This window comes from Platalea leucorodia, assembly GCF_965183815.1.
Source record: "Platalea leucorodia genome assembly, chromosome: 8".
Taxonomy (NCBI): domain Eukaryota; kingdom Metazoa; phylum Chordata; class Aves; order Pelecaniformes; family Threskiornithidae; genus Platalea; species Platalea leucorodia.
The window spans coordinates 35,908,086-35,928,649 of record NC_138830.1 but is presented as its reverse complement, the minus strand read 5'-3'; the positions used below and the strand labels follow the sequence as shown (position 1 = coordinate 35,928,649).

Genomic DNA, 20,564 nt, shown 5'->3' with positions numbered 1-20,564 from the left:
AATTCAGTGTGTCCTATTGAGGATAAATAGAGGAAGTCAAGCTGTATGACCAAATTCAGGTTGTACCACAATATTTAGCATAGATTGCTTTTTGTTTGTTGACGGTCCAGTTTATAGAAATACCAGCCTAGTCTATAAATAGAATTTGACCTCTGGCACTATGTCACCATTGTATCCTATTACGCTTGAGACATCAGTGTCACTATCATTACGAATTGAAAGAATTTGGGCCAGGACATAGATGTGATCTTAAACTGCCCCAGTGGATTTGTACTGCTCAGGCAGCTTGTCTGACTTTTCTCTCCCTTTCAATTCGTGTAGTCCACAGGAGACCAGGCCCTGGAGAGTCTGCAGTACCTCTTCTCAAATGACCTGGATGTGCCAGTTGGGCATGTTGTGCATACAGGCATGCTTAATGAGAAAGGAGGTTATGAGAATGACTGCAGCATAGCACGATTGAGCAAACGCAGGTGGGTATGCAGACAGCATCTTTATCCATCCCCCTTTGGGTCTTAGCGCCTTTAAGAACCTCTTAATGGAGATGATAAACTTTTTCCCCTCTCTGTAAAGAAAAATGTCAAGTCTTGATTCTCCACTTATGTTCCTAATTCAGTAACCCAAATGAGAGGGAGCTCCTGAATTTACCAATATTGGGGAAAATATGCTTTTTCTGGGACTACAGATGAACACAGATTTCTACAAAACGTTAGGTCTTCAGATGTTTAATTTCTCAATTGAAAGACAAATTGTTTTCAGCACTCATTAGAGTTTATTAATTTAGGTAATCATTCAAAGTGCAAACCAAACAGTTCCTCATTGGCTCCTGGCCAACCTCCTCATTGGAATTGCATGCTGAAAATACTACTTTTTGATTATTTCAGCTTTCATTGCAGTATGGGTACTCTAATTCTCAGCTCTGCAGTCTCTCATGGTTCTTTTTTGTGCTTTCTGGTGCAAACTGACATGATCACAGGTTCTCATCCTTAGACTCAACAGTTTGGGCTCTCTTTGGCATTTAATAAAAAAATCTTCTCATTTTTAAAAACTTCTTCATGGGCATGTCCCAGCTGAATGTTGGTTTTATTTCCCTGGACCGTTTTCTATGCATGCTTTCACTGTATTGGTGTGAAAGCATTCTTTGCTGCTCTTTCAATTAGAAACAGCTTTTCTTTCTCTTCCTATTCTGTCTGCATTCATGTATTGCTTAGAAGTATTGTCCTTCTCTGTGTGAAACCAGTAGCTTTCCTCCTTGCCTAGTCATTTCTGCAGATGTTATCTCTGTCAATAATGTACTTTAACTCACAGTTTGTATGAAAGAGACTTACACAACAAGTAGCTCATTTTCACGTATCAAGTGGAGTTCTGTTTTTGGAAACTGTTAATAATAACCACCATTGTGTGTGAAAAGACTTTTGCTGAAACAAGAAATTGCTGTGTGAACCAAGCACTCTTCTGACTGTCAGAGCAGACAGAATCACTGGTGGTGAAGAGCTGTGAATACCCTCTGCAAAATGATTGTGACTTTTGAGATACCCTGTGAACTTTCTGTGGAACTGCCTGTGTTCCCCTTCTAGTCACTTCTTGTCACCAGACTACTGCTAACGCTGGAAGGCTGGGGTTTCTCATCGTGACAGATGTGATGGCGTTGATCCAGAGACTAGCTGTGGTTTTTGCAAACCAGCTTGTTTTGGTCTCCTGTTAGCTTGGAAGCTGCTGAATGGCTCCAGTAGTTCGTGGACAAAGAATGAACTGAATCGTCTTGTGGCTGTCCATTCATTGTTTCTTGGTTTCAATTTTTCTGTTCCAGCTTCTTCATGATTTCCCCTACTGACCAACAAGTCCATTGCTGGGCCTGGCTGAAGAACCGCTTGCCCGATGACAGCAACCTGACCATGGAGGATGTGACCTGGAAGTACACGGGTAAGAAATCACTGAAAGCAGACTTCCTTATACAGCCTGAAATCACAAACGGTGTCTTGTGCTGTATGCCAGCTAATTGTTTAAGGTGTCTAAAGTGGTGGCTGGGTCTCCTTTCCAAATGGTTGGATGAAAATGGCAATTCAGAGACTTTCTTCTAGCAAGCCATGAGCTGGCAGAAGCTTTCCTTTCCTGTGGACTGTTGGGAGAGGGAGTTTAATGACTCTTTCCTCCGTTCTTAGGTGTAAATGTACCTATTAGTTCAATAAACATTAGACTTTAGAAATTGGGGCATGCGTATACGCAAGTTAGACACTGGGCAAGACCTCTCCAGTCTCATCCTAATACCCTCATCTTCCCCTCTTTAGCTCTCAATCTGATCGGCCCCCGTGCTGTGGATGTCTTGTCAGAGTTGTCTTATGCCCCGATAACTCCAGAACACTTTCCCTCTCTCTTTTGCAAGGTGAGTGACTGTGCTTCCTTCCTCCTCACCTTGCTAGGTTTTTCTAAGCATGTGTGGAAGGAGGGGAAGAATTATGTTTTGGGTAGTTAGAGGGGAATTTAGATTTACATACAGATTTACTGCCATTACTGAGCTAGGTTGTTAATGTACTCACTAGGCTCACTTTAACTATTTCTCTTTGGGTTCTGCTTGCTAAATATATAGGTGAATACGGATTTGTTTTCAATATTCCACTCACTGTAGGCTTGGTGCCGTTTGATATCTTGGCATATTTCATATAATCAATTATGAAGCTGTCACTCAGAGGGGCAGCTGGGATCGGTAACTCAGGAGTCATTGTCTCCTGTCACGTTAAAAGGCTGAGCAGATAGCTGCCATTCAGCTTCTGTCTTGTATCTAGAATACAAGCCTTTCCTGACCTAGTTCCAAGGCTTATTGCCAAGTGTCATGAAATGATTAAGAAGTCTGGATAATGTGGATATACTATTTGAATTTTTAAATTTAAATTCTTCGCAAGTATGTGCCGGTGGTGAACTGCAGTGAGGAAGGGGAGAAGGCAGGGCAGTGTGGTTTGCGTTATGCATTGTGCTCCTTCTGGATCTCTGTGCTGTGTTCCAGTTTGGATGATTTCACCCCCTCTGATTCTGCAGGAGATGAGCGTGGGCTATGCTAATGGCATCCGTGTCATGAGTATCACTCACACAGGAGAACCTGGATTCATGCTTTATATCCCCATAGAGGTAAGAGTACACTGTAGCCTTAGCTAATTAAAAGAGTTGGTTGCATGCATAATCAGAAACACTTTCCAAGTTGACTCAGGGTAATGAAATGTCTGGTCTGTACCATGGGAAAGCTGCCTGCAGGCACCAGGGGGAGTTTCCCTGCTTTGTATAGCATTCCAGTTGGGCAGACCTCGTGCTCCAGAGGCAGGGCACAGTAACATCTATGGTGGTGTGTCAGATGCTGTTGCTCTCTCCTGATGTTTGTCTGCAGCTCTGCGTTTCACCCTTCCTTTGCAGTATGCCCTTCATGTGTACAACGAGGTGATGAACATGGGACAGAAGTATGGGATTCGGAACGCCGGTTATTACGCGCTCCGCAGCCTGCGCATTGAGAAGTTCTTTGCATTCTGGGGCCAGGATCTGGATGCCTTTACCACTCCTATGGAGTGTGGACGCGAGTTCCAGGTCAAGCTGGAAAAGGTGCAGTGGAAAACTGAAATCACCTCCCGCAGCGGGGTCTGCTGTTGCCACAGGGGTGGGTGGGAGAGCAGTACGGAACGGAAAAGACTGCCATCCAAGTGGGTAGATACATCAGTTTTTTGATGGAGCTGTGTGCAGTGCGTAACGATAACCTATATTCTTGTACTTCATAAAGGTGCTAAAAATATCTAAAATATTCTGTCTTCCTCCTTCCTGGGCAGCATTCCTAGTGATCTGTGTAGCATCCTGTGTTGCTCATGTGTGCAGTGCTCAATATAGTGAGGGTGCTGTGTACCTTACAGGTGCTCAGAGTTCATGTTTTCCCAGCTGTCTTCCCAGTCTGATGAAGCAAAAGCCAGGCTGTGCACCAAGTGGCATTTAATGAAGTTAAATATGAGGATAGGTGCCAAGAAGAGGTGTTCTCTATTTTCACTAAAACAGGGGAATTCTTAATTTTTATTAAAACATAGAACAGCATAGAGTTGTATCCTGCTTGTTGTGGTGGCAGGTGCCATCTCTGTCCCTTGCTTGTTGCCTTCTTTCTCACATCTTAGCACAAGCCAAAAGAAATGCTCGTATCAAATAATTCAGAGAAGGGAATGTAGTGATTAGGGACAAAAATTTCATATGTTGTTACTGTTTCCCTCTGGTTTATAAAACATGGTAGACTTCTGGAACCAGAAAAATGGCAAAAACTAGAATGGTGGCGTGTTTTCACTACAGTTAAAATTCGAATGAATTTTTTAAAGACCCACCTCACAAATATTTTGTGTCTTTTAACATCTGGAAAAACAAACATGACAGGAAAGCTTCTGTCTGAGCTGGGCTTCTTGCCTGTAGAAGCAGCCTGTCTTGATAGGGCATGAGTTCCAAGCGCAAATTCACCTTGTGTCAGTAAGCTTGTCTGCTGAAACTCAGCAGCTGCTACAGTTCATGTTCCTTTCACCATCTGATGCTTCCTTTTCTCCACAGGGAATGCAGTTTGTTGGCCAGGAGGCACTGTTGGAACAGAAGCAGAACGGTGTGTACAAGCGCTTTATCATGTTCATTCTTGAGGACCATGACACAGATACGGACCTCTGGCCCTGGTGGGGGGAGCCCATTTTCCGGAATGGCCGCTACGTGGGCAAGACCACCAGCAGTGCCTACAGCTACACTCTGGAGCGCCACGTCTGCCTCGGCTTTGTGCAGCACTTTGACGAGAAGACGGGAGAAGAGCTGGTGGTAACAACTGACTTCATCAACCAGGGCGAGTATGAGATCGACATTGCTGGGCAGCGCTTCCAGGCCAAAGCCAAGCTTTACCCCTTCAGCTCCCTCTTCACGCACCGTCGCCGTAAGGATGAGGTGGAACTGAGTGGCTACCAAAGGGAGTAGTGCTGACTAGACCTGACCTGCTCCTTTTCCCAAGCTGGAGTCTTCTTCCACCATCTTACAGTCCTTTCTCCCCACCCCATATATTTCTTTCTTTTCCTTTCTTGTCTTGCAACTTTTAAACTTTTTCCAGTGTGTTACATTTTGTATATTTTAAAACTGTTAATTCTCAAACTTTCTCAATCCTGTCTGTCTCCTTCCTTCAACCCTTTGCTTGCCAGGCTCCCCTGTGCCCCAGTGGATGAAGCGCAGTGCTGAGCATGCATCCCGACGTCCATGGGAAGCCTGCATAGGAGCGAACCCCACCAGAGGCCGTAGCCTTATGGTGATGGGAAGGGTTTGGGTGAACCCCTGAGGACTACGCCCTTCCCCTCTCCTCCAGCGTAAGGCATGGGACAGCAGGTATTTGCTGCCTGTAGTTCAGATGAACGCTGTGACTTCACACTGCCTTCCGCGTCTCACGTTGTAGAGGGGTCAGTGCGTCGATGCACACAGCAATAGAACGATCAGCTACCTCACTGGCACGAGACATAGCGTTGTGTGAGCAGCAGCCAAGAGACAGGTTTTGGTATAGTCCAGCCTGTCACTGCCCTCCTTTGTCCACCATTTTTTTTCCCTAACAGGGAGTCAAGTAGATTTAATCATGAGATCATTGAGATGACAGTAGTGCTGGTAAGTTGGTTGTTGCTGGGACTGGATTTTTTGCGTGGGGTCACTAAAACTAAATGGCCTTCTATAAATATAATTGCAGATCAACATGTGTGTTTCACTTCTATAAAGGAATGGGATTTGTTTGGGTTTTTTTTCATTAGCAAAAATACTGATTTCTAACAAGGACAGATCTTACTGTTTAATGTTAATAGTGTTGAAATGCTGCTTCTGTTTCAGCTGCACAGTATACAATCTGGAGATTTTCTTTCACTTCTGTTTGATTATGTGACTCAGTCAAGCTCGTCTGGCACGGTTCATGCAGTGAACACAAGTTTCATGTAAAACTTGTGTTGGTTTGGGGAACTTGAGCAGCAGGAGGGGACAACATCTTGTGTTTTTAGCTGCCCGTGGTTATTTTGAAATTAGAGGAAAAGACCCAGCATTTGTCTCACCTGTGGCGCTGGCAGTACTGCAAGAAATGCTGGGTTTTCTTCTGGTGGTGAGGAAGCATCCCAGCAGCTGCTGCTGGACTCGAGAAGTTGTCTTCTGTTTTTCTCCTCAGATCTGTTGCACTTCTTACTTCTCTGTCTTGGCAGTACCTCAGCTGAAGGGATTGAATAGAGGGAGCATAGGGAGTGTGGCAGTGGGATTACAAATTGCTTTCCTTCAGCAAAGCTCTTTGCCATCATGCTCCTCATACAGATGCTTCAGACAGTGCAGCTGGGATTCACCCCTTCTTCAAGTGTCAAGATGTGCTGAATCAAACACTGGTGGTAAATGGTAAAGAAGTGGGGGGATGCTGAATTGGATTGCACACATTTACATCTTCTTTTTCTTCTTCCCATTGTGAGCACAATCAAAAGCAAAGATTCTCTTTATTTACTTGAAAAAGATCTGTTAAACGTTTTCTCTGTTTTCCCTGCCTCTCCCACCCGCGTACTCCTCACAGTCTTTCTGCTCCAGCCTCGTTCTGTCTGGAGCTCAAACACAACCTTGCACTGATGTCTGCCCTGTCAGCCATCATGAACATTTTCTTTATGATCTAGAACCTTTTTTGGGCACTTTCTTTTCCAGTTAAATGGCAAGCATCAGTAGTGCAAATATGAGCTCAAAACCTTGCCTGGTTGGTTTTTTAAGTTTGCTTTCTGCTGTTTTAGTTGCTTCAGGTCATGCCTTTGGTTGAGTCTTTGGTCTGCCAGTTCATGATCCAGATGTTCTCAGCATGCAAAAGTAGTTAGATGGCCCTAAGGCAGCAAAGATGAAAGTCCAAAACCTTTACACCTCAAAGCAGGTTGTCAGAGCAAGCTCCCCCATCCAGGGTGATAGAGAAGCTGTGAAACCTAGGAGAGTCAGGAAAGGGTTGTAAGAGAATTAAGGATTTGAGCATGTGGTGTATAGGTTGAACATAGATGTCACTTCTTCAAGCATGCTCTCCTTTGTGAGTGGTGAATTCCTTTGTAGTGTGTGACCTCTTCAGGGATTTCAAACTTACTTTCAAATTGACATGCAAAAATTCCCCAGTCTCTGAAACGTAGTGACCATAGTAGGACAGCTTTTCGGGATCTCTCAGCTGAGATTACCCTGCATGGCTGTTGAAGGTGGAGATTGTAATTTATTCCAAATTCCCCTATTATTGCTCTGTGAATGAAAATTTTGCCTGGTGTATCAGGATTAATTGCTTAAATGAAAGGTTCATAAGTCATCTAATAGCAGGTCGCTTCTTGCATGTCTTTCCCACACAGAGGGTTACTGCAATCCCACTATTCCCGTGCTGGATGTGTGTACCAAGGAGGACCTCTGCTCTACCAGCCTGCCACCTGGGAGTAGTGCACCAGGTCGCTCAAAAATACTTCTCCATCCTGTTGTCCCTCCATTGGTTTTATGGGATGTTGCTGTGCCTTCCTTATCCAGGGAAACAGGCGTTCGACCAAACAAAGTGTTTTATACGTGATCCTCAGGATTTGTCTTAGAGAGCCCTTCCGATTAGAGTTTGTTGGCCATTTGTCATCACTGGTGAGGCATAATACTTCTTCAGGACAAAACAAAGTATACAGCTGAGGTGAGCTAAAGTACTTAATGCAACTCCTGAAGAGAAATTTTAGCTCGAACCATTCAGTTTGTTCTCTGCAGAGTTAGAACTAGTTAAGACCAAACTGGAAAGTTACCAGCATGCAGTCCTCTACCAACCACTCATTCCTGAAGTATCATTTAAGTTGCAGCCAGATTATATTCCTCCTTGTGATTATTTTTTCTTTTGCCTAATTTATAGGTGCCCGTTACTTCCTCTGACAACTTTTGATACCGGTGTCTCTTCCCACAGCAGTTCTGACAATAAAATTGTGTTTTATGAGCTACTTTTGTCATTATGTCTGCTTAGGTTTATTTTATGTCTAGATCTATTGACTTTTCAGTACCAAAAATAGAGAGTGGAAATAATTTTCCATCATGCCAATAGACATAGCAACGTTTTCTGTAACGTTACGTTTGCTGTTTGAGACTTAGAGATAGGTGGTCTGATAATTGTCAGTCTTGCAGCTCATTAACGCCTACTCTGGCTTTCCCTGCTTGAATTCTGATTCTTGTTTCATATCCAAACCTGTAGTCTCTGGCTCCTGTTCAAGCTTAGTCGATTTAATTTCTGGCACCTATTTTTAACCTTATAATGTTAAACAATAGTTTGCCTTCACCAGCTTGAATACCCGTCAAGGGGACAACTGGATAGCATGTTTTAAAATAGTGCTAGATACCGAGACCGAGGAAGGTCCTTCTAGTGTCATGTTTTCTTCCAGAGGTATTAAAACGGTGATGTAAGACTCTAATCACTTTATCTGATGACTAAAAGTAGAGTGCCTAATAAAAGAACAAAATCAGTTCAAGAGTTACCACCTTCAGTACACTTCAAAGTAGAAAATTAGAAATTGGATCTTGGAAGCTGCTATGCCACAGTCAGCATCTAAGGTGTTAAATAACGTGAACTGTAAAATTATACATCACGATTCTCATCCTTAAAAATGCCTTAAAATGCTGCCTGCTGAGAAAGGCGGTTTGTTCTCATTCTGCATGGTAAGACTATGAATGTTGGATGGGAAATACTGAAACAGCATCCCGCTCCTCTGCAGCGAGAGGGGTAACGGCCTCGTTCTGTGCTGACGCAGCAGCAGCAGTTCTGCCCCGTGCACCTCGTGCGTAGCAGTTGCAAGGCTGTCATCAGTTCTCTGAGTCTTGCTGTCCAGAATGGGAACAGTCCTGTAGATTTTGTTCATGCAGGCACCTTTGCAAGAGAAACACTTGAAGGGAAGCTAGCTGGAGTTTAGTATGAGAAAATAATTTCTCTTTTTGGATAAAATATTATAGGTTGAGCATAACCCATTTTAGAATAAACTTATTACACATCAGTGACAAATGTTAAGGAGAGCATGGCCTGTGGGGGATACGCCACTGTGGGTGGCGTGCACTTGGCACGTGTAGGCTTGTTTTTTCTTGCCCCAGAAGACAACATCTGAGTGGGTTTGCTAGCGTGGCAGTGGTGAATTCATCTACATGTACAGCATTCCTGTACGCTGGAAGAGCTTGCTTGCCCCAGTGTCGTCTGTAGTGTAGGGAACCTGTGTGGCAGCCTCTTCCATTAAGTGATTTCTCCAGAGGTATTTATGTTGTCTTACACTTGTTGCGTCCTTTCCTAACTTCTCGTGTTTTGTTAGTCCTTGAGTGAGTACTGAAAGGCTTGAGTAAAATTGGTGTTAGAGAAGAGGTACTTTATTGTTCATATTTAATGGTCTGAGGATAAAATTAAATCAGTCTATTTAAGAATGATGTTTTGTGTTTCAGAAGGGTGTGTTATAGTGATTTTCACATCTGTCTTCGCCAGACTTAGTTTCTTCTTATTTTCTCTGTGCTGACTCCAGTGTCCAGATTTGATGTGCCTTGTTGGACAGTTTCTTCTTATTTTGTGGCAAGGAGGGGAAGCTATGTGAAACTTGCACTGCATCTCCCAAGTCTTGTTGTAAGCCCGGATTCCTCCTTTTTGTTGTTGCATTCAAGGTGCCACCAATCTTGTTGCTTTTCCTGCAACACCTCCAGCCTGTGCTGCTGTAGGACCTCTTGTGCGCAAGGTTCCTCTTCTGGTTCCACCATGTGCTTCGTCGTCTGGGCCAGGTTGGCTCTACATCTGTCTCTCTGCATTGATTTAAGCTCCTCAGCTTTCAGTTGGTGCAGATACCAACATCCGAAGCCTCGGGCAGGTTTGTGGCCGCTGTATATTGTATCGTTTAACTCTCCCTCTCCCTGTGCCAGGGTTTTCCCGCTCTCCTTAATACTTCTCAGTCTCCTTCCTCAGGCAGCTGAGCATATTAGTTCCCTTTGCCCATCAGAGAGCGAGGCACGGCGAAATAAAAACAGGCAAGGGGATGGCAGAGCAGCTGAGCTGAGGTGGAAGGAGAGGTGTGATAGCAGTTTGATCCTTTGCCCATTACTCAACCACTTAAGCCCAGCCTTGGAGAAATGATCAGCCCTGATTCCCAGCTCAGGGAGCATCTTCCTCTGCAGCCTCAGTGCTGGACACGCGCTGAGCCATAGCAACGGCTCTGGACAGAATCGGGACGGAGTTATCGAGGAAGCGAGAGCAGAGGTGGCGCTCGCTTTCCAACACAGGTTTCCCTCTATCATTTCTTGTTCTGATGAAGGAAACCGTGCTGCACGGAAGAGGTGGGGAGCGTGCGCACCAGGTTGCTGCAAACACTTGTCTCTCTCTGGCACCTGCTTGCAAGCAGTATCTAGCTGCAAAGGTACAGCACTGACATCGGCATGCTGGGGCTAACCTTGTCCTTCCAGCACGCTGCAACCAAAATGGTTACATTTTGGAAAGAAATCTATAGAAACAAGGTAGTTTCCGGGGGGGGGGAAGTTGCTTGCAAGGGCAGGAGTCATTCTGATTTCAAACAGAACGCTTAGCTGCTGATAATGTCCAGCAAAACGTTCACAACCTTCAGATTTGTCTTCCCAAATGATTTTATTATAATACTTGGTCAGGTTAATTTCTGCCCATGTGGGGATGCTTTTCTGTTTTAAACTACCTTTTCCTTAACTGATTGTTTGGGTTTTTATTAAAAACCAACCATTCAGTCAGGGAACAGGGCTTGGGGAAGGAGGAGTTAATGTCATCAGGTGACTTCATGCTGTCTCTAAAAAACATTTGAAAATTTTCTTTGCACTTTAAACTTTCCTTAAGCATTATGATTGTAGCATGCTTCTAGCCCTTGGCAAGAGCAGTCTTTGCATTTGAGGGAGGAAAAACTTTAAATATTTGTAAATGCCTTAAAGCTTTAGGTGAGGCGTTTGGGCACTGATTGTGCCTGCCATTTGATTTTCTTCCTGGAGAGCTGTGTGCCGGGTGTACAGAGCAGCCACAGACGTCGGCAGATATTTTTGAGCAAGCACTGGGGATGGTGGACGCTGCTGTTGCAGTATGCTGCTGGTCTGAGGCTGGAATTTGTATCGAGCTAAACTAAATGAGCTGGGAGCCCCCATGCCTGTACAGCTGTCTGTGCTGATACCTTCCCTTTTTTTTCCCCAGAAATGAATTTATTTGGTATATCACTCATGCTATAATGGATTTTATTCTTTCTTTAAAGAAAGAAGCCTGGGCTGGTGCAGAGTGTCTCGTTTGTGAGTGTCTCGTTGCATTAAAGGAAACAAAATTCTCTGCTTGAATGCTTCCCGGCTGTACCAGCTGACGTTTGCAGGCAGGAGTCAGGAGAAGCGGGAGCGGAGGGGATTTTCTGCTTCCTGTAATGTTTGTTGAGATAGCTCTGAGACTTCTCATCTCCCATTTGTCTCAAAGCTCTGCTAGATTCCCAATGTCAGGCTGGCTTCTGAGTTACAGCACAAAACAAAGCGCTGCTTTGCAGGTATGGCACGCTATGCTGATTTACTTTGTTAAGAGGTATCGCCTGTTCGGAATAAGGTATCTCCGTGAAGAGGATTGGTAAATTATAATGAAAGAGGCACTGGAGAAAGGTGTTCACATTAATATTTATTGTTGTCAATGCTGGTAACAGCTGATCTTCCCGCAGGGATGCTCAACACCTGCTACGAGCAGAGCAGATACTTGGGAGTTGTCAGCCATCCCAACTAGGGCATGATCCATTCTGTAGGCACGGAGAAAAGTCCTGCGCTCTTGCCTGTCACCGTGGCACCGCTGAGATTTCTTCCACGCTACAAATAATTTTCCCTACTTTTCTCGTAGTGGGACAGGTTTCGCTTACGCCTTTCTTCCAGTATAACTGGAGGCAGGTTGATGTCCCTGGAGTTGCTGACTGGTTCTCCTGCACCTCGTGGTCAGGCCTGCGGCAGGGCACCTCCCTGCTTGATAGGCGCTTCTGCCAGAGAAGCGACCCAGGCTGCGCTTGGGAGGAAGGAGCATGCCTGTGCTGGGAGCACAGTTGTTTCCAGACCGCCTGCCAGGCAGCTGACTGATAGTAAAGTTTCCTGCAGCTTCGGGAAAAGCTGGGGAAAACCCTTTTTGGCCCAAATCAACTTGGTGCTGCTGCTCCTGAGACAACATGCTTGCTTTCTGCCACTCTCTGCTCTGTTCCCAGCTGTGCACACGTGACAGCTCCCGCTGTCGCCAGTTTTACGGGAGACCCGAGCTCTGTGGGAGAAGGGCTCCCCGCTTCTTGGACAGGTATCCGGTGCAGGTGTCCCGAGCAGAGACTGCCATCTTGTGAACTGCACCAGTACGTCCCTTCTCCACCATTGCTCCTGGTTATCAGGTGCAGCAGTTTACTTGTTCAAAGCCCCATCATGCTTTTATCAATCTCCCGAGACCAGATTTTAAAGGGCTGGGAGGACTTCTGAAGTGTGCTACTGCCGAAATTTTAAGAACAACTGAAGTTTGAACCCTTAAAAACATTTTTCTAGTGCCTTATGCTTGTGAATGTTGTGCAGTGGATGTAGGTGAGGTGGGACAGAGCAAGGAGCAACTTCAGTAGCGTGGTTTCCCGTCCACTACAGCCATCGCCCTCTCCCCTCGCAGGGTCTCGGCAAGCAGACGCCAACACATCATCTCTGCAGCGTGGGGGGATTAAAAAATCCCTTTGAGATCTGGGGTTGTAGAAATGTTAAACTGTAAAACCTTGTGCCGGGTGGTCTGCCTTGGAGAGGAGCAGTGGTCTCGCCTCTGCCGGTTTCGGATTCAAAGGGGTTTAGGGGACACAAAGCTGCTCTGATTGCTAGACCGCGTGGCGGAGGACACGGACAGTTGTTCCCAAGCGCACAAGTCGGGGTGAGTTTGCTGCTCTCCACTGAGGCCATGTTGTTATGTATGCTGTATTTATATCGTGCTTTATTTCATTTAATGTATTGGTTGGCTTAAATGTTGCTAGGTTTGTATATTAATAAAGAGGCGTTTTAACTACTCCCGAATTTGATGATTTGTTATGCAAGAGCCTTGTGTGTCTTTCAGGATCCAGATCCCCTGGTCATCTGGATGGATCCTGCAGGGACGCCGGGCCTGTTGCAGGGTCCAGCCTTTGGCACTGGGAGCTGGAGCACGCCCTGGCTCTGCTGGGTCACCCCAGGGAAAGTCGCTTCCCCTGCCTGCACCTGCACCTGCGCCTCCTCTCAGAATTACGTCCTCCAAGAGTTTGTCCGTCTCCTTCCCTGTGCCCGTGCAGGGGCTCAGGGCCGTGTGGGACCCGAGGATGGCCAGGAGGGCTGTATCAGACACGGACACGGGGTCTGGGTGAGCAGAGCCATCACCTAACGGCAGGCCCTGGCCGCGGGGGCTGTGTCGGGGCTCTGCTGCTGGGCAACCAGGCCAGCGCGGGGCCGGGCTCAGCTCCTGCTCCAGTGGACGGGTGTTAATCACAGCCGGCCCAGCTGTAGCCCAAATGGAGAGCAGAGGAAGGGGAGAAGGAGAGGAGGAGGAGAGGGAGAGGAGAGGAAGAGGGAGAGGAGAGGATCCTCCCTGGCCCCACAAACCCTCCCTTTCCCTCTCCCGACCCCACCAACACCTGGGCTTGGGTGCGGGCGCAGGCATAGCGGGCAGGGCTACCCGAAGGAAAACACAGAGCAGTTCCGATGCATGGTTTTTATTGACTTTTTAAAAAAAAAAAAAAGTTGTTTTAAGACAGTTGTGTGCAGAAGTACCCATGTACACAGAGGCTATGGGCGAAGCTACCTGCCTGCTCCTAGCCCTAGGTCAGAGCACTGGCCTCTCCCTCTCCCGGCGGGGCGGGAGGCGATGGGTGCTCCATCAGGCACCGCGTGATGAAGACTACCTCTGCCAGGTGGGCAAGCCTGGGCACCTCCTCCCTGCCTGTCCCCTGCCCGTAGCCTCTGCCTACATCTCCTCTATGTACAGTACAGTGGTGCTCGTCGGCGCCGCGACCGCGGCCCCCTCCCCGCCGGGCGTGCAGTGTGCTCCTCGTGCCTGTGGCCGGCGGCCGCTCTGCCAGAGAAACAGAAGTGGTCGCGAGTCCTAGCGGGACAGCTTAAATAAAAAATAATAATAATTAAAAAAAAAGGGGGGGGGAAATTAGCCAAAAAAATACTGTCAGGGCAGCAAGGAAACATGAGCGCGCCCTTTGCCGGATGCCGGCACTGTGCTGCCGGTGGGTTTGGTACCAACCGGGGTTTGGTACCTGGCGTCTCTGCTGGCCCCGTGATTGTCTGGCCTGGCCCTGCTCAGCCGGGACAGGAGTGGGTCCAGCCTCATCACACTGGACTGGGCCTCCCCGGCCACCAGCGTGGTGGCGTGGCTGCATCCCTGTCTCCCCCAGCAGCACTTCCCAGCTGAGATCCAGCCCGGCGCCAGGAGGGAAGCAGGTGCGACTGCCAGATAAATCGGCCAAGCCCCTACCGCTGGTGTGGGAGCAGGCACAGCCTGGCATAGCCGACAGGAGATAGTCAAGGCACTCGTTGTTGTTCATGGTTTTGTGTTTGTTTTTTAAATTGTCTTCCCCTAAAAAAAAAAACAACCTAGGAAGGTGGAGACCAGGGTTCCCTATAACCTGCCTCCATGTCCCGGGGAGAGGAGCGGGGTTCAGGGCTGGCCCTGGCAGTCGCAGGTTGCGGGTGGGTGGGCTGTTCTCACTGGGGCGGCACTGCTTCTACCAAAACGTGCCACAAAACTTGGTTTTAAAGCCCTGTGGACAGAAAAGATGAAGGTCCCAGCCCAGGGGATGCTCAGTGCCTGCTCCAGGCAACCTGAACCCTCATGTTTCATGATTGCAGAGATAAACCTCAAAAAAAAAAAATAAAAGGAGAAGAAAACCCTGAAAAACAACCAAACCGAAGCAGAGAAACAGGTAAGAGGCTGCTACAGAAAAGCCAGATACAAAAGGGTAAAAAAAAAAACCAAACTCAAAGCCCAAAAAAACCCTATGGTGATTGTTCCTCAAATAACTATTGCAACCAGGTGGTGCAGGCAGGGCTTCCCCGCACCGGGCTCCGGCCCCGCAGCCCCTGCCCCAGTCTCACACCACGGGGCTTTGCCATCGGGCTGGGCACCCACTGCCATCACTGGCTGCACAGGCGGAGGGTCCCTCTCTGGGGGACCTTTTCCGTGATTGCCTTTTTCTTGAGCTTTCCAGCATCTCCTAAAAAAAAAAAACCCACCCGCCTGATTGACCCGAAGAAAGTGGTTTTAATTACACCTCTGGGGAGGCAGTTTCCTTCTGCATCTCCCCATCCCATGCCCCGGGGCAGCCTGTCCAGCCCCTAAAGCCCCAGGTATCCCGAGGGCACCGGCTATACCAGACTGATGTAAACCAAGCCCCACCCTTACAAACGGAGCAAAGACTTTGGGATTTCAGCTTCTCACCAGAGCTGTTTATAGCAACACAAAAGCCAAAGCACGGTTCATTCACCCACTAAAGCTATCTCTAATCTGTTTTTTCCCAGCCCAAAAGTGAAGGGAAATCTCATCTCCTTCCCTCTGGTGGGGCCGGACCTGCTGCTGCCTCCCGCATCCCTTGAGGATCCTGCGAGGGAGCCCGGCCGGAGGGACCAGGCTGCCGCTCCTGCGGGTTTCTTAGCTGCCTTTTGCCTGGTCACCCCCAAAATCTGTCACACCCTTCCTCAGTCCTCAGGTAGAGGAGTGGGGATGCCCGGCCCCGAAGCCAGGGTTCCTCTCCATCTCCCAGCCTGGCTGTGCCGGCAGCCGCCAGCCTGCAGCGGAGCATCGGCGATGGGCAGCTTCCCCCGGAGTTGCCGGCTCCCCGCCATGGGTCCATGTGCTTGCGGCTGTGCTGAGACCTGCCTGTGTGCCGGGAGCCTTCCCCGGGGAAGTGATGGTGGCGGCTGCCCCAGGCGGGTAAAAAAAAAATATCAAAATAAAGAAAGAAGCAGCTGGTTCCACTGGCGAGGTTGCTCGGCCGCCATGTCTCCCTCAGCCCAGACACGATGCTCGGGCACTTCCCAAAGTCACCCGGCTTTGGGATTTGTGTGGTGGTTTTTTTTTGTTTTCTTTGTTTTTTTTTTCTTCCTTGTCTTGTTTTAAAAAGAGCAGCATTTGGTTTGACTGTAAAGAGATGGGAGGCGGATGCCCCTGCCGCCCAGTCAGTCGCTGATTGTGTTTACAATCCTTTCTCAGCTGGGTTTCTTAATAATAATAATAATAATAATAATAATTATTAAAAAAAGCAAAAAGTCTCCTTTAGCTCTGAACCTGATTGGCTGCTGGAGGCACCAAATATTGCCGGGGGCAGCTCCATCGGTGGCCCGGGGCCGCGCTGCCCACCCGGCGCTCATCGCCCGAGGCTGCCAGGGCGGCCCTCGCCCTCTGCCCCCGCGGGCAGCCGGGACCCGGCCGGCGCAGGGGAGCCGGAGGAGGCGCAGCCCTCAGTTCCCCCGGTAAACCTCAATCTTGCTGGTTTTGGCCAGCATGTCGATGATGTGCGCCTCGAAGTCGGCATCGTGCACCCCCGTCTTCCTGAACTCCCCAGCGTAGCGGTTGTTCTCCCAGTAGTGGTGCCAGTTGCCCCGGCTGTCGGCGCCGAAGCCGAAGACGTTCACCTGCGGTGAGGAAGAGGGGGGTGAGCCAGCCCTGACCTCCCCGCCGGGCTGGGGACCCCCTTGGACAAGCACTCGCCATGCTGCCAGGGGGATTTGGCACCGTGCCGAAGGCGTACATCCCCCTGCACACCCTTTCCACTGTTCACAGGTGCCCATCACCGTGGTGTTAGGCAATGGGAGCAAGTGAAACTGCTGCAGTTGGACCCAAGGAAGCCCCCTCCTTCCTTAACCCTGCAAAGTTCGGGATCCCAGTAAACCCATCCCATGCCAGCCAGGACCCCACAGCCCATCTGGGACCCCACAGCCTGGAGGAGGACTCTGAGGAGCCATCACCCACCTCGTCACAGACATGGAGGGCGAAGAAGAGCACCAGCATGCCGGTGGAGGGGTAGCGCCCGTGGTGCTCTGTCCAGCGGTCGTGGATGTACTTGAAGAAGGCAGGGTTGTAGATCTGCACCTGGGAGGACGGGCTGGGGTCAGTACCAGAGCCCTGGCCACGCTCCCTTCGGCGTCAGCACCCCAGGAAGATGGGGTGATGAGGGCCACGGCCAAACAGGTGCTCACTGCAGCGACTGGGACAAACCCCCCCCTTACCTTTTCTTTGTCCACCCACAGAAAAGGCTTCACGGGTGCGTATGTGCTGGGGAAAAAAAGCAGAGAAGCAGGTGAGCTCCCGGGGGTCCCGCGCCCCCCAACCCCAGCCTGAGCTGCCAAGGGACCAGCGCCAGGGGATGCTCCAGCAGGGAGGAACCGATGAATCCCCACTGCTCCCAGGGGAGCTGCCCCCGCGGCAGGCGAGCAGCCAGCCCAGTGTCGCCAGTGCCTGCCAGGTACTTACAACCTGATCTGGCCGGTGGAGAGGGCACTGGCGATCCAGAGCAAGTCCAGGGTTTTGAAGGGCACCAGCACGAAGCTGACGTTGGCGGGCAGGTTCTTGGCACTCTCGGGGTACATGAAGTGGTGCGTGGTCCGACCGCCCACATCGCCCTCAAAACCCACCGTGGGGGCCTGGTTCATCCTGGGGAGAGAGCAGGGAAGGTGGCACTCGCTCTCCCAGCCACCCTGTCCCTTGCAGACAACACGGACGTCCCCCACCAGCTGTTGAATGGCACCGTGAAGCCATTTCCCAGCCTGCTGATGCTCAGGGTGCTGGGATGAGGTGAGGGTCTCCCCAGCCAGGCCTGGGGAGGCGGCAGGGCTGGACCTGCTCCCACCCATCCCAGCACCTGGCGGGGCCCACGATGGGCTCCTTGACTGAGCAACTGGGACCAGGCTGTGGCTGTGGCATATGGCACAGGGATAACCCGCTTGGCATCTCCCGACCCACAGCAGACCCCCAAGAGATGCCGCTGCGGTGCACAGTGGGAGCTCAGCACCCACTGGTGCTGCCAGCATCGTCCCATGCCTCTGTGCTTGCCCGTGGCGCTGAGTGCCCCTGGCAGCGGTCCCCTGCCCTCACCGCATGACAAAGTCGTGCCCGTCTATCTCCGGCCCGTAACCGGAGCCACGCAGGTTGCCCGAGTTGCCAACCACGGCGCAGCGCCGGCAGTGGCGCGGGTCGCGGGAGTGGTAGGGATCCTCGCCCGGCACGATCTGGAAGAGCTTGCTCAGGACCTCATGGGTGTTGTGGGACTTGAACTGGGGCTGCAGCATCTGCAGGGTGGGAGAAGGAGGGTGGGGAGATTCAGCCAGCAGCCCCCTCCTCACGGGTGGAGGAGAAAGCTGTGTCCCCCATGCCAGAGCATGCTGCTGGGGGACACATGGTGGGGGAGACCCATCCCCTCGCTCACCATCCACCACCTCTGGACGTCGGGCGGCAGGTCCATGTTCTCCTTGGTCCACACCGGGGAGATGGTGCCGTCATAGCGCCCGTCAAACCAGTCGGCAGCCCCGGCCTCCTCGGCTGGGCAGCGGCGGCAGGCGCAGCCCCGGGGGTACGGCCCCCCCTTGCTGAGCCGCTGCATGCCGGCGTAGCCGGGTACCAGCTTCACCCGGTGGATGCCGGCCAGCCCGCCAGGGTCTAGGTAGGCGATGCTGTGGTGGGAGTAGGTGAAGAGGAGGGACATGACGAAGACGAGCAGGAAGGCGGTCGAGAGAAAGCAGAAGCGCAACGAGCACTTCATGGTCAGCGGGCAGCTGAGCCGGGGAGAGCGCCCGTTCCGGCATAGGGCTCGGGCATAGGGCGCAGGATGGCGTCAGCCAGCCAGCGAGGCTCCCTGCGGGACCAAGAGCTTTAAATCACTGCCACGGTGGCGGGGGGACACAGAGCCCCTCCATGAGCCGCCATGTTCGGCTCCTACCTGCCGGGCTGCAGCTTTCCATCCGCGTGGTCCAGCCGTGGCGAGGGCCCCCGGCGGCTCCACGGGCCGGGCAGAGAGCATCCGCTGCTGATTGCAGTGGCACGGGGGTCCGGCACAGCTTGGCACACCGACCTCAGCCGCGGCACCGCGCCTCAGCGGCTCCTCCAGGTCCTGGCCCCGGCTGGCTCTTCGTTGCAATGGTGCTCATCGTCCCTGGGCTTTAGCTGATCTGCTGGCATGTTGCCCTCCACCGCTGGCTCAGGAACACGGCCATGACGATACCGGCCTGGAGCGGGAAGGAGGGGACAGCGGGTTAAGGGACGGCAATGCACAGGGCAGAGCTGTGGGCCTGCACCGAGCAGGAGGAGGGTGCTGAGGGGGGTGTGTGGTGTGATTGTCTATTCCCTATTGAGCTTTGCAAAATGCCACCCAGCTCATCACCAGCATGAGGCTGCGAGGCACAAGCCGTCCCCAAAGGGGACAAGCAAAGACAGCCGAGATGCCGGCATCGCCTGTCCGTGCCCACTCCTCACGAGTGGTGCCGGGGGAGCTCCCAGCAGCTCCCAGGCTGTGCCCTCCCTATCTCTGCCAGACAAAGGCTCAGCCATGAACTCGCCTCCAGAGCTGAACAAGCGGCTCCTTTCTGTAAGCTCAATCCTTCTTCTCTATCAAGCCACAAGCAGCCCCTCCAAAACCCTCTTCACTGGCTGCCACCGCCGCCAAGACAGCCAGGAAACAGCCGTTTTGCAGCCCGACGGGTGCCCCTGGTACCGACGCTGGCGGCTGTCCCCTCCCCGCGTGGCAGCGTCCCTCGGGGAAGGTCACCCGCTCACTCGTGATCCCGGCGGGTAAAAATAGCCGGGGCAGAGGTGCCGGCGCCTGCGCCCAGGGAGGGACGGGAGGAGTGGCCGAGCCCCCCAAGCTGGGGGGAAACAAAGCCAGACCCCAGTCATCAGCCAAAAAAAAAAAAAAAAAAAAAGGCTGAAAATCCCCTTTTAACAGAGCCGCTGAGCTGGGGCAGGATCCATCACCCTGGGGGGGATGGAGACGTGACCCCCTGGGGCTTTTTGGGGAGGGGGATGCTGGGGCAGGAACCCCCTAAGGCCAAACCCTGCAGCGGCATCATCTCTGCAGCTCAGCCCCGGCCCCAATTAGGCCAGCGCCGAGGCCGGCAGTGCTAATTAGGAGCTGGCAGGCACCGGGATTCCTCTTTCCTACAAAAAAACATCCTCCGGAAAACACCAGCTTTCTTACTGGGGATGGAGGCTGCCAAGCCCCCCAAAAAGTTCCTTGCTGGGATGGGGGAGACCTAAGCATGGACCAAAAAATCCCCCCCCAGCCCATCACGCCGCCAGGCATGGCTGGCTCCTGCCCAAATCATTAACCCGCTGTCAAATATTTGTCTAAGCGGCAACAGCTTTTAAAAGAAAGAGCCAGAAAATGGGTGCACATCCCAGGCGTGATCGTTGTCCAAGTCTCTTCCCCAGCTCAGGGGGGTTTTAATACGCCTACGCGGCACATGCACGGCCGGTGAGCAACTGCAGTGAGTTTCTTGGGTTGCTGCCAGCGGAAAAAAGCAGGGGTGGTTGTTAAAGGGAGGGTTTGCATCTGAGGGAGTTTGGGATAAACCCACTAAAAAGC

The 20,564-nt window shown here is 50.8% G+C and overlaps 2 protein-coding genes across 10 annotated transcripts in view; one reads left to right on the top strand and one right to left on the bottom strand.

The window, feature by feature from the left end:
- PDPR (pyruvate dehydrogenase phosphatase regulatory subunit) overlaps nt 1-13,154 on the top strand; it is a 28,592-nt gene extending 15,438 nt beyond the window's left edge. For 8 of the 9 annotated variants that reach the window (XM_082319489.1, XM_082319491.1, XM_082319490.1 and 5 more), the window contains 6 exons: nt 322-470; nt 1,808-1,920; nt 2,286-2,380; nt 3,031-3,120; nt 3,400-3,582; nt 4,555-12,984. In XM_082319489.1, coding sequence (XP_082175615.1) covers nt 322-470; nt 1,808-1,920; nt 2,286-2,380; nt 3,031-3,120; nt 3,400-3,582; nt 4,555-4,959 — 1,035 coding nt within the window. In that variant the 3' untranslated portion in view covers nt 4,960-12,984. Of the gene's footprint in view, nt 1-321; nt 471-1,807; nt 1,921-2,285; nt 2,381-3,030; nt 3,121-3,399; nt 3,583-4,554; nt 12,985-13,069 lie in introns of those variants that run through there. The other variant, XR_014228961.1, reaches the window with a different exon arrangement.
- A 3,191-nt stretch (nt 13,155-16,345) lies between these two features.
- Nucleotides 16,346-19,163, bottom strand: ST3GAL2 (ST3 beta-galactoside alpha-2,3-sialyltransferase 2). Its single transcript, XM_082319496.1, has 7 exons — nt 18,924-19,163; nt 18,414-18,839; nt 18,083-18,276; nt 17,462-17,641; nt 17,218-17,263; nt 16,961-17,080; nt 16,346-16,623 (listed from the first exon to the last, which is right to left on the bottom strand). The coding sequence occupies exons 2-7, from the start codon at nt 18,744-18,746 to the stop codon at nt 16,450-16,452; spliced, it is 1,047 nt and encodes a 348-aa protein (XP_082175622.1). The 5' UTR covers nt 18,747-18,839; nt 18,924-19,163; the 3' UTR covers nt 16,346-16,449.
- Between the last annotated feature and the right edge of the window lie 1,401 nt (nt 19,164-20,564).

Bases quoted from the DNA above. Each gene is read 5' to 3' on its own strand.
- ST3GAL2 (XM_082319496.1), bottom strand. From the start codon at position 18,746: ATGAAGTGCTCGTTGCGCTTCTGCTTTCTCTCGACCGCCTTCCTGCTC. The intron at 18,277-18,413 runs GTGAGCGAGGGG...CCCACCCTGCAG, and splicing joins ACGTCCAGAGGTGGTGGATG to ATGCTGCAGCCCCAGTTCAA. The intron at 16,624-16,960 runs GTGGGTGATGGC...TCCTCACCGCAG, and splicing joins CCCTCCATGTCTGTGACGAG to GTGAACGTCTTCGGCTTCGG.